The 12,374-nt window shown below is 38.3% G+C and overlaps 1 protein-coding gene across 2 annotated transcripts; it reads left to right on the top strand.

Annotated features, from left to right (window-relative positions):
• Positions 1–2,735: 2,735 nt before the first annotated feature.
• On the top strand, positions 2,736–10,134 carry LOC102684672 (E3 ubiquitin-protein ligase TRIM39-like). 2 transcript variants are annotated; one of them, XM_069197587.1, is made up of 7 exons: positions 2,736–2,819; positions 5,052–5,708; positions 6,260–6,355; positions 6,551–6,784; positions 7,417–7,564; positions 8,298–8,324; positions 8,447–10,134. In XM_069197587.1, the coding sequence occupies exons 2-7, from the start codon at positions 5,133–5,135 to the stop codon at positions 9,016–9,018; spliced, it is 1,653 nt and encodes a 550-aa protein (XP_069053688.1). In that variant the 5' UTR covers positions 2,736–2,819; positions 5,052–5,132; the 3' UTR covers positions 9,019–10,134. The 2 variants fall into 2 exon arrangements, with proteins under 2 accessions (XP_069053688.1, XP_069053689.1); XM_069197588.1 differs by lacking the exon at positions 2,736–2,819 and adding an exon at positions 2,882–2,945.
• The last annotated feature ends 2,240 nt before the right edge of the window (positions 10,135–12,374 follow it).

Below are 12,374 nucleotides of genomic sequence, written 5' to 3'. Positions count from 1 at the left end.
TAAGAAAATGTTTCAATGTCCATATCAGGTCTTTCTGTAATGTTCTTTGTTCAAGACTAACCAGGTTCTGTTCCTGCATCCTGTTAGTGTAGGACTTTCCCTAAAGGCGTGGAATGTACAGTATCTCTTCTGTGCACAGATTCCAGAGATGTCAATGATTTTATTTCTGTGCTTTTAAATATATATATATATCCTAACATTTTGTTTGCTTTTTTATTGCTTTTCCTTGGATGTAAATGACGAGTCTTTTTCATAAATAGCCCCTTCCAACCTGATGTTTTCTATGTTGTATTTATAATTTGGTTTTGCTGTGCACATGCTGCTGTTGTCTGTAGCAGAAAATTGAAAAGCAGAACTTTTCAACATTGATAGTCAACTGTCGGGTGTTTTCCAGTCCTGAAATGATTTAATTTACGCAGCCTGCATTTGAACTCTTCATTTGTTCTACCGCATACAGTCCCTGACGTCTGCAAAAGAGAACGTATTGTTGTACTTGTGCTGCGGGTTTATCAGTTGGAATTTTAGTTCCATAGGAATGTCATCACTCCGTTTGACCACAAGATGGGGTAGTTACCTTTACTTTTTGGGGTTCTGCAATTATCTAGAATAAAACACGGTTCACCACAAGAGCACGACCAGACCAAATAGAGACAACAGAGTCCAGTGTACCGGAGGGACTGGAAGTGCTTTTTCTGATAGGGTTACAAACACCAACACAGAATCTGACTAGGGAGATCAACTACAAGGAAGAAACGACCACACAAAGACAACACAGCAACTTTTTATCCTTTCCCAGCAGCCCCTCTGGGCCTTAAACCGCATAATTAATGTCCAGTCACAATATTGTAGTAATTTAACAAGCTGCTACAGGCAGTGGTGTTAGTGGACCAGTAGGGGCACTCTTCCCTCTTGTGAATTTACAAATTAACGGCAGCGTCGTTCAGGCGTTCAGGGTTCTAGCTACTTTTAAAGAACCCATTAAACATCCCACGACACTTTTCACATGATTAATGGTATCTCAGTGTCCAGTCCAAATTCCAATCTTTCTGCACAATCTGGTATATAATAATGATTTTCATGTATAATAAGTATTCTCACGCACACCTTACTGTTCCTACACACTTACCTTATCTATTAGTTTTCAAATCTGTAACTAACAGAAGTTCACCTCAGCCTTTCCATCACTGCTGAACTGATGAACCCCAAGTTATGAAATGTGATGCTACTTGGGAAATATTTTCTTTTCAACATACATTCTAAACAATCACAGGTAAGCCTGTTACTCGGTTCCTTTTTGCTCTTTCTATTACATGTACAATATTTTAGCTCAGGTTGGATTTGTGTACACCTCTCTCCATTAATTTCCAATATAATTTTAATATTTGTATGCAAGTGTCATGTTGATGTCTTCTAAAAAAATAATAAAGTGAAATAAGACTATTTTAAATTATACAATTATACTGTATTACCCCTCTTCTTGGCAATCTGATTCATCATGCAAGTGATTACATGTATAACACGTCTATGTTATACAACTTTGTGTTGTAGTTTAGAAACGTTTCTCTTTCCACCAGTCACGGTCACACAAAATAATTCTCATAAAAGGCAGAAACCACACTCACACAACATAGAAGATGAAATGCACTGTTGGAATTTCGAGAGTGTTGTCCACTGACTAATTTGGAATCATTTTATCACACCACTGTCTTTGCGCACATATATACATCTGTCGCTTCAAGATAGACCATTCCAATATTATATTATGTTGGCAGGGTGTGTCCTACTTTTCCTAGTCATTTTTCCCAAGCATTTGGAACTGAAAAACTAATGAAAATGTTTATTTCTCCAACAATTTCCGAAGTATTCGTTTTGGCTATGAATGGTTTTAATTGGCTTGACGACTTGATAATTCTATTTTCTTAAGTAGCACGGTTACTAAGCAGTAATATCAGTGAAAAGATTAATTCTGAATTCAAAGACTTTTACCAGTTTTAGCAAAAAGTATGCATCACTTTAGAACTTCTCAAAGCATATCTATGACAATGAGATGCAACTCAACACAATGAAAACATTCAGGCTTTCAGAATCAAATACAAGGCTTGTTTTACACTGCAAATCTGATTATGAAAATTGGACACAGTGTGACTCTGTCTTTTGTCCCCAAAACAGAAAATATACCTCTTGAAAATATACCCCTTTTTACACGGTCTGGAAAGAGCCAATCCAGTATCATTTTATGGGAAGCCTTTAAGTAATCAAATTCTAAAGGCTTGAAAAAAAGTTTGTTTGATAAATTAAATAGGTGGTTTAATTGTTATAAAATTGTTCAATTGAGAAATGTATATAGCATTTGGAACACAAATTTAGTCCACAAGGACCACTCTTCTCGTCATTGAAACATTTAATTTAATCAGTTGTCTGACCTTTAAATAACAGATTATTTGCAGAGACGTATAATAATAACTGGCACACAAAATAATACAAAAAAGATGAGAACATTACATTTTTTTTAAATTATTCATTTTTACTTCAAATCATTAGTGATCAACTTTTGATCTACAGTAGGTCACTATTTATTTGTTTTAACAAAAATACTATAAGGCAGTGTATTTCTGTAAGATAAATATTATTGATTAAAGGTGTTGGGTTTACAACAGCAGGCCTGACAGCCGTTTTATTCATGCATCTGCTTAGTTTACAGGACAAAAGTTGATCGCTGTTTCTTTAAGAGCAGAGGCTGCAGCTACTGTACACAGTTGCGTAGAAGTTAAACTCGTCGCTCAATGCGGAAGTGTAAGCAAAGCGAAAGTTACACACTGGTAAGGTAAAGCTTATTGAGTTTTGTCGTCTTTATTATAGTATCGGGACACTTCTGTACCGATATCCTGGGCCTGTTTGAATGAATGTTGATCGTGGTGGTGGGGCTGATTTTCAGTGGACAGCAGGTATACCTCTCGGTAGTTCAGGGGTGTCTGCAGCTTCAGCACCGAAAGTTATCTCTACAGGTCTTTGGCCTGAGCTGCAACCTGGGCCGCAGAGATCTGAAGTCTGTGAGCTTTATTAGTTACACTACAGTATAGATTTTGAAGCGCATTTCTACTTTGGCCTTAAAAAGACGTTTCAGAAAAGGTTGATTAGGGAATTGGTCTTGCAATTTTATTCGTAGTGTGTTTTGGAAGAAGGCATTACATATGCAGTGGTGGAGCCATTTAGAGGAGAATGGAGTAGAACATAAAACAATGCGAAAATACTTTGCTAGAACATAATGTGAAGGATTTACAAATAATTTGTATTCTACAGATTTTTTTAACGGTTCACAGCGGTGGAAAACAGCTGATCGCCTTTTCTGTCTTGTTTAATAAAGGGTGTATTGTGGTAGATTCTAAAGGTATGTCTTCTTGGTCCTAGTGCCTGTTAATATGTCTTTCTAGATGAACGTTATTTATTGAATTGAGAACTATGTGAAGTTGACCCCCCTATACATAGCACAAGCAAGAGAAACCCACCGCATTCGTTATTGTTCAGTTAGTGTCGGTTGTGGCATTGAAAGTAGCTTCCAAAATTGCTGCTTTTTCCAATATAAAAGCGCCTTATTTTCGGGTAGTCACGTGACTGTCTACATGGAACTTTTTCTACCTTAAAATATTATGATATTATTATATATAATATTCTGAACAGTATAATAGCTAAGACGAAGCATAAAAATGGGAGAACAACCTGCAATATTGGTGTTACTATTACCAGGGGACGTTCATTCATATAGGTGCAGTCATTAAGAACACGTGGTTTTTCTTCCAACACCTCAAAAGTAACGCGCGTTGCGTTATGTAGTTCACTGGGTAAAGACGGCACTTGTGCTCCCATAGATGTTAGTGAAACGATTGCTTTATTTAATTTGTTTCTCTGCTGTGCATGTTTAATATGGAATATTAATATTGAATTTTACAAATTAAAGGACGTTTTGGTAGCTGAAAATAAAAACAGAATATTTATATAATATACCGAATGTAATGCAAATTTACAATGCAACTCACAACTGGCAACCCACTGAAGCTAAGCGAGTGTGAGCCTGGTCAGTACCTGGATGGGAGACCTCCTGGGAAAAAGGTTGCTGCTGGAAGAGGTGTTAGTGGGGCCAGCAGGGCCAGCAGGGGGCGCTCACCCTGCGGTCCATGTGGGTCCTAATGCCCCAGTATAGTGAAAGGGACACTATACTGTAAACAGGTGCTGTCCTTCGGATGAGACGTAAAACCGAGGTCCTGACTCTCTGTGGTCATTAAAAATCCCAGGGCTTCCTGGCCAAATTTCTCATTGGTCCTTACCAATCATGGCCTCCTAATAATTCTCCTCTTTGAATTGGCTACATTCATAGCTCTCCTCCCCACTGATAGCTGATGTGTGGTGAGCGTTCTGGCAAACTATGGCTGCCATCGCATCATCCAGGTGGATGCTGCACATTGGTGGTGGTGGAGGGGAGTCCCCATTACCTGTAAAGCGCTTTGAGTGGAGTGTCCAGAAAAGTGCTATATAAGTGTAAGCAATTATTATTAAAGCCATACACTCTCATACATAATATATACCTAATGTACATACTGTACAGTAGATATACAGGATATGTTTTTGTATTTAGTGGTAGCAGTATTCCACCATCTTCATAAACATTTTATGTATCAAAGTCTTTAACTTGGCAACGTACGAGGCTTATTTTGGAAAAGGTTTGACGTATATATACTTTTATATAAGAATATAAACGTATGAAGTTTATATACTTCATAAAAAGATATAATGTTTTATCCTTTTATAAGCGTATGTAATAAGAACACTTGCTGTTATTGTTGTAATACTGACTGAATACCACTTGATATTATATATAATATTAATATAGAATCATGTAACTAAAAACATTTGGCAACTAAAAAATCACTTGGATACATATTGACATTCATTTTTTAAAAACTTTTATTGTCCTTATGCTATAGTTAGTACTACAATTTATGAAGTTGTCAAATCTGTAAATAAAATTATTTTAAAATTTCTTTCTATCCTTCCAGGAAGTTCAGACCCTTCTGTCCAGCAAGATCAAATGCTGAACCTCTCCTACAATCATCCTTGATCTGTTGTCTTTCTCAGGAATGGCGTTATCCAGTAATATCCTGTCTGAAGAGCAATTACGCTGCTCTGTATGTTTGGATATATTTGATAAACCTGTAACCATTCCCTGTGGCCACAACTTCTGCATGGTGTGTATAGAAAGATCCTGGGAAAACCGTGTTTTGTGCCAATGTCCTTTGTGTAAGGAGATATTCAATAAGAGACCTGATCTCCGTGTGAACAGAAGCTTTGCGGAAATAACTGAACAGTTCAAGAGAACAAGACCTAGCAGCTCCGAGGAATTCTCTGTTAAACCAGGAGAAGTGCTCTGTGATTTCTGCACCACAGAAAGACTTAATGCAGTGAAATCCTGCTTGGTGTGTCTGGCCTCTTACTGCGATGAGCATATCAAACCTCATTATCAAGGAACAGCTTTCAGGAGACACAGACTGATTGACCCTGTGAACAATCTGGAAAATCGGATCTGCAAGAAACATGAGCGATGCCTGGAGCTGTTCTGCAAGACTGACCAGATGTGTATTTGTCAGTTATGTACAGAGACGGACCACAGGTCTCACAATACTGTCTCAGCAGAGACTGAATGGTTAGAGAAAAAGGTGAAATGCAGTCTTTAACGATGTCTTACTTTGTCTCAAACTGTAGATTTTATTGAATTTCAACTATGTATAGAAATTAAATTAACAGAATCATATGAATAATCATATTCATAGAATTATCTGTCATGGCTTCTCAGTTCCCACATCTCACTCAATCGTGCATTTATGAGATATTCTGGAATGATGCCTGAGGCAGTTTTCCACCTCCATGAACCATGCTTGAGTTGATTGACTTTTTTTGTGTGGAATTATGTTGCCGCCTCCCTTCTGCAGAATTCCTGACACTGGTTGACTCTATGCTACATTGCCTTTAGGATGGTTTGATTGTATGTGGTGGCGTAATGTTCTTTAAAGTGATTTCACAGAGGTTTATCCATTTGAATCCCCTACCTGTAGATTAAATTAGATAATTTTACAGGAAGATGAATAATAGTATATCCTTATATTGGCGTCGGTTTTCATTGAATAACCTCTAAAACGTTTGCCAGATTCAGTTAGCAGCACACTTCTGCAGTGATGTGAAGTATCTTTGTTCCCATGTTTCTCAACAGGCTCAGCTGGGAGAAACTGAAGTAAAAATACAGCAAATGATCCAGTACAGACGAAAAAAGATGGAAGAGATCAAAATATCCATGGAGCACAGCAAAGTAAGTCTTATTATGGGTTTTATCAAACTGGGTGGGTATGCTACTAAGTGCTGTTTTAGGGGTATTGCTGTCTTTCACACACATAAATTATCTCCCTGGATAAGTTAACTTATTTTTTGTGACTTTCCTTGGGTAAATCAAAGTTGTACTTTTCTCTGTTGTGTGTTTGATTGTGTTTACCTCCTGTCCCGCTAGAGCCGTGCATGCAGAGAGGTTGAGAACAGTTTTCAGGTCTTCAGTGACTTAATTCGCTCCATTGAGAGAAGCCAGGCTGAGCTCCTTGAACTGAGTGAGGAGAAGCAGAAAGCCGCAGAGAGGCTGGCTGAAAGTCTCATTAAGGAGCTGGAGGATGAAATCATTGAAATACAGAGGAGACATGCTGAGCTGGAGCAGCTCTCACATACTGAGGACTACATCGACTTTCTGCAGGTCAGCAGATTCTATTTATGTAAAAAAAGTCACAAAACCTGTGACCTGCCAAGAGAGTTTTGATGTCTACTCAAGCTGTAACTGTCTAGTGATAAAATAAGGGTTTTACTGCAGTAGGGGAGACTACACCTAATTGCATTGTTTAAAAAATTGAGGTGGTTTACTACTACTTATTTTGATTATCATGCACTTGGAAGACATTTTCATAAAACTAGATTATAACTAGACTGTGGGATATTCAGGGCAAATTATTGTGTAAACCTCTGCATTTAGAAAAATTCTGTTGCTTTAGAATTACACAAAGGAAGTTGTTTTTGGCCCTCATTCTTTTGCTGAGATGTGAAAAAATAGTGGAAATAGACTCCTATATATAAACCCTGAGTGCCTGCTTGTCACATCACAGAGTTGTAGGTGGCATACAGTTGTAAATTCCTATGTATTTTCTGTTGAAATGCAGTGTGTTGCACTGCATAATTTCTCACATCACATTCACTGTGAGAAACAGAAGCATTTTAGTAAATGGACATCTAGGAACTTATTGCATGTGACTTGGTATTTGAAACTGTGCTTGAAAAAGAACTTATTTAATCAGAAGGCTAACACGTTTTTAATATTTTCTTTCTATGCTGTAGAAATTACCATCTCTGTGCTCCCTTCCACACACTAAAGACTGGTCAGAAATCACGGTTCACACTGACCTGTGCTTGGCAGATTTGAGAAGAGCTGTGTGTCAACTGGAGGACAGACTTAGCGAGGAAATAGAAAAACTGCCTGAAATCAGTAAGAATGGAATAAGAATTTACCCTACAAATAATAACAATGCTATGAAACATTTCTTAGCTTTGGGAAAAAACGTTTTAAAGGTTTACATTTTCCTTTGTTAGTTTAGGCTGCTGAAAAAAGTTACCTTTTAAGATTAATGATTTTTGCTGAATATGAAAGAGCTCCTCAGCACTATTTTATAAAATAACAAACAGCTTTCTTTCTTAATATTTATACTGTATGGCATTTGTTTACCATGTTGTAGAGTCCTGTAGTTAATGTTCATACCCCTTGGGTTTGCTGAATTTGTCTATTGTCATTATGACCCTCATTTCCTCAAAAGAAATGTAGTCATTATGTTTTCGTCAGTGCCGTTTTCATATTTGCCTTCCCTTTTCATGTTTAATTATGACAAGAATTCTGTTCCATGGGGTTTAGACACCCAAGTCGCTTCATATCTTGAATGTCCATCATGTCTGCTATCACTTAAGTCACTGCATTCCGTCTTCTCCCGCTTCAGACAATGTTGTGCATACAACTTGGGGTATTTGAAGCATATCTTTAGTCAATTAAGGCCAGCCATCTTTAGAACAAGGCTAGGCAAAGACATTGAACTCTCTCTCGGGCTCTTAATCAAGCAGATAGTATTGCTATAGCGCTCTGTCAGTTCACATTTACGCAATATTGTTTTGTTGGGTTCCGTTCATTCACATGATCTTATATTGCTCTTTATTTCACTGTTTTTGTACAGAGATGAGGAAGATGCGGCAAAATGCAGGTTTGTGAATTAATTTCTCTTTTCCTGTTCATGTTCATGTTCATTCTGCAATACTGTTGATTTTATCAAAACAATTGATATGAAAATACTGTTGGCATGATTGTTGTGCATGTACTCCACAGTCGACGTTGTTCTGGACCCCAATACGGCCCATCCCAGTCTCATACTGTCTGCTGATGGGAAGCAAGCGAGACACGGAGACATACGGCAGGTTTTCCATGACAATCCGGAGAGATTTGATGCTTGTGTCAATGTCCTGGGGAAGGATGGTTTCACCTCAGGGAAACACTATTGGGAGGTGCAGGTGGACGAGAAGACTGAATGGACTTTAGGAGTCGCCAGTGAGTCAATTGAGAGGAAGGGGAAGATTACACTGAGTCCTAAGAAAGGTTACTGGACTGTGGGATTGAGGAATTCTCACGAGTACAAGGCTTTCTCTCGTCCTTCTTCTGTCCTCCTACTGAGCACAAAGCCCAGGAAGATCGGGGTATATGTAGATTATGAAAAGGGACAGGTTTCATTTTATGATGCAGAGGCCAGGACACATATCTATACTTTCACTGATACCTTCAAGGAGAAAATGTATCCTCACTTCAGCCCTGGTGCACATGAGGGAGGTAGAAACACAGCCCCACTGATTATCTCCCCCATCAATCAGGCAGATTATCAGTGGAATGGAATGCAAGAATCCTAACCAGTAAGGCATAATACAAATAAAATAAACAGATAAAACTTACAGTATATTATTTAATATACTGTAAATCAGCTCTCAGCAGCATGCCACGAAGGATATTGAAATTGTAAAACGGATTGTTTATTTCTAGAAAAGATTCTTTATAACTGAAATTTGGTTGAGGCTACTATATACTGCTACGTATGTGCAATCTGTTTTCTGAAACATTCAGATGTCACCGTTTCCTTAATGTGTCTAGATTTGGAAGCGTTTCACCATAAAGAGAGCAGGACAGTGGAGGGTTTAGCATGGTAAGTGTGTTGCTGAATGAAGAGCAAGGAAAGTAGCACAGAAACGTCGATGATATGAAATCAAGTAGAAGGAATTTCAGACGTGTCCTGAGAGGTAAATACTAGCATTATAAAGTGACGTATCTGAGCCAGATAAAGTGGGAGATGGGAAAGTGCATTTACTTCTTTACCCCAAAGGGCTGTAGAAAGATGGAACATATTTCCCAGCCATATTGAATCTGATCACCTGTCTTATGTCAAAGGAACAGATGGATGAGATCTTGATCCTTTGGTAGCTACCTGATACCAAATGGACTAGATAGGCTGAAAGGCCTCCTCTGTTTTCTACCCTTCTAAGTTCTTATGTACTTCCTAGGTGTATTTCGGGGCCTGGCCTTTTCTGGTTGCAATGCGCATTACAGTTTTTAGCTTTAGTGTATTTCTAATGAACATCAGATTAACTAACATTTAAGTGGTGTTGGTGAAACAGGAGTAATACTCTTTTACCTGGGTGACAATATTCAAAATAAATTTGTGCTGCTGAACTGTAGTTGGTGCTGTCTAACTGCTAGGACATTATCTCTGCCACTGTACAAGTAGGAATTTGAACCCAACTGTCTTCTACTCTTCCACTCTTGCTTGCAAATCTGGTCTGCATGACTGTTTCTCCTGACTCAGCAGTGAAGATATTTATAAAGTCTCTTCTTCTGATTCTGTGTATTAGGGCTGTTGATGTATACCTGCTACCGCATTGCCCAAGGTTCCAAATAAAAATGTCTAAAAAAGTTTATAAGGCTGTGGGTATAATCAGTTAAACATTTTGAATAAATTGCAATATTGTTTTACACCGGCTTGTCTACTGTTGACTTCTATTATGTTATACTTTATAACTATTATAACTTCTACTAATTTTTCAAGACCCTGATTCATATAACTTGTGAATGCATAGAAAAAGGCATACAAGAAAGAAAATCCCATTTAATTATTCACAACACCACCCGAAAAGTTCAGTAAATTGTCATTGCTGTTTTGTGTTCACTGAAACAGGAAAATGAACTTATTGAAAGGTTTGAATGAAATGAAAATGAAAGGTTTTGTAAGGAATCCAAACTGATTAATAAAATACTATACAGTATCTCTCACATTTAAATTGAACCTTTTCTAAGTTCTCTGCTGTGTACAGTGAGAATACCCTCTATTATATGGCACTGTATACAGCACATTTATTAATGCCTTTGCTGAAATATAAAAAAAAAACATAAAAGGAAGAATTATGGACTTGGTAATGCACCTTGCCTCAAAAAATCTAAAACTGTTATACTGTAATCTCAATAGCATCAGAAAAAGCAAAGTCAATAAATAATATCCAGAAAAAAAGTTAAATACATTCATAGTCCTGTAGGTATTATTTTCACTGGATTGTTGTAGATCTAAAGAATATTGAAAGAAAACAGTTTCACTGCTTGCCTTGCCCCTTGTGTATTTAAACTAAGAGAGTGGCTTACAAACTTAAATATGGCATAAATTCTGGGCAATTTACAGCACAATTATGATTTGATGAATTTAACAGATTGAAAAAATTAACTTTTGAATGTGGTATGTGCAAAGGTTTTGTTCGTTAATACTTTTGTAAGGCCTCAGAAGTTGATTGACTCGTTAGGCCTTAAATTAATCCAGGTAAAGACAATTCAAGAGTTGAATAAATATTCCAACCCTTCTAACCTCTCAGGACGTTGTGCCTACTCTCAAAAATCATGGGCTTTTCTAAACAGCTGACTAAGGTAGTAAATCTTCAAGTACATTGGAATTGACCTTGTGCGTTTTGAGGAAAATATTTGTTTCGTTTTGGTGCCAGTAAGTACCTTAGCTACCTTTCTACATCTAAAGAGAACATTTTGATAGAAGTTTAGTTAGAGTTCCAGCAGAGTTTGTTTATGTTTGGACAACTTGTTTATGACACTATTGTTTTACTTAATGGCTTTGGTTTTCTTCAAGACACAGCTAGATGAGATCAAGAGAACAATTATACATTAATGTGTCTGCCACGGGGTCTCCGCCCAGTGGGACGTGCCCGGAACAGCGCCACCAGAAGCCGCGGGGGGCAATCCTTACGAGATGCCCAAACCACCTCAACTGGCTCCTTTCGATCTGGAGGAGCAGCGACTCTACCCTGAGGCTCTCCCAGTTTGCCAAGCTCCTCCTTACCCTGTATACTAAGGTAGATGCTGTACTTCAGTGGCTGTGAAATGGGTCCACTCCTGAATTTAAATGTTCTGGGATGAAAGACCTTTATAAATACAAGGAAAAAATAAATATAATATATTATAACATATATATAATATAAATACAAGCGGATCGGGGCAGTGTCAGCTGCTTTGCTGTGGTGTTGAAGTGGGAGCTGAGTTTGAAGACAAAGCTCTCGGTTAACCCGTCGACCTACGTCCCTGTCCTCATCTATGGTCATGAGCTGTGGGTAATGACCGAAAGAATAAGACCACGGATACAAGCGGCAGACTCTTTGTGACAGGGTGAGGAGGAGCTTGGCAATCCGGGAGAGCCTCAGGGTAGAGCCGCTGCTCCTCCAGATCGAAAGGAGCCAGTTGAGGTGGTTTGGGCATCTCGTAAGGATTGCCCCCCGGTCGGCTTCTGGTGGCGCTGTTCCGGACACATCCCACTGAGCAGAGACCCTGTGGCAGACACAGGACACGCTGGAGGGATTTTATCTCTCGGCTAGCTTGGGATCGCCTGGGGATCCCCCAGGAGGAGCTGGAATCTGTTTCTGGGGACAGGGAACTCTGGGCCGATCTCAGCCTGCTGCAAACGTGACCCTCACCAGGAAAAGCGGAGTGAAGATGGATGGAATTTCCATCATTTTTAATCATATATTCCCATGTACAGTACCAGAATGATTATCTGGTAGATTACAGATAAATTGTAATTGGTAATTACAATTATTTGAAATATTCTATACAATTCCCAGAAAAAGCTGCTGTTCCCTAAAATTAATTTATTAGAATGTCATAGAATATCCAGGTAAGGACTTATAGGATATCATGTCAATAAAAGGCTTTGTTCCCACTCAGTTAG

The sequence above is a fragment of the Lepisosteus oculatus genome, chromosome 13 (assembly GCF_040954835.1).
Source record: "Lepisosteus oculatus isolate fLepOcu1 chromosome 13, fLepOcu1.hap2, whole genome shotgun sequence".
Lineage (NCBI taxonomy): Eukaryota > Metazoa > Chordata > Actinopteri > Semionotiformes > Lepisosteidae > Lepisosteus > Lepisosteus oculatus.
The sequence above is the reverse complement of the archived record's forward strand: the minus strand, read 5'-3'. Positions and strand labels throughout refer to the sequence as shown.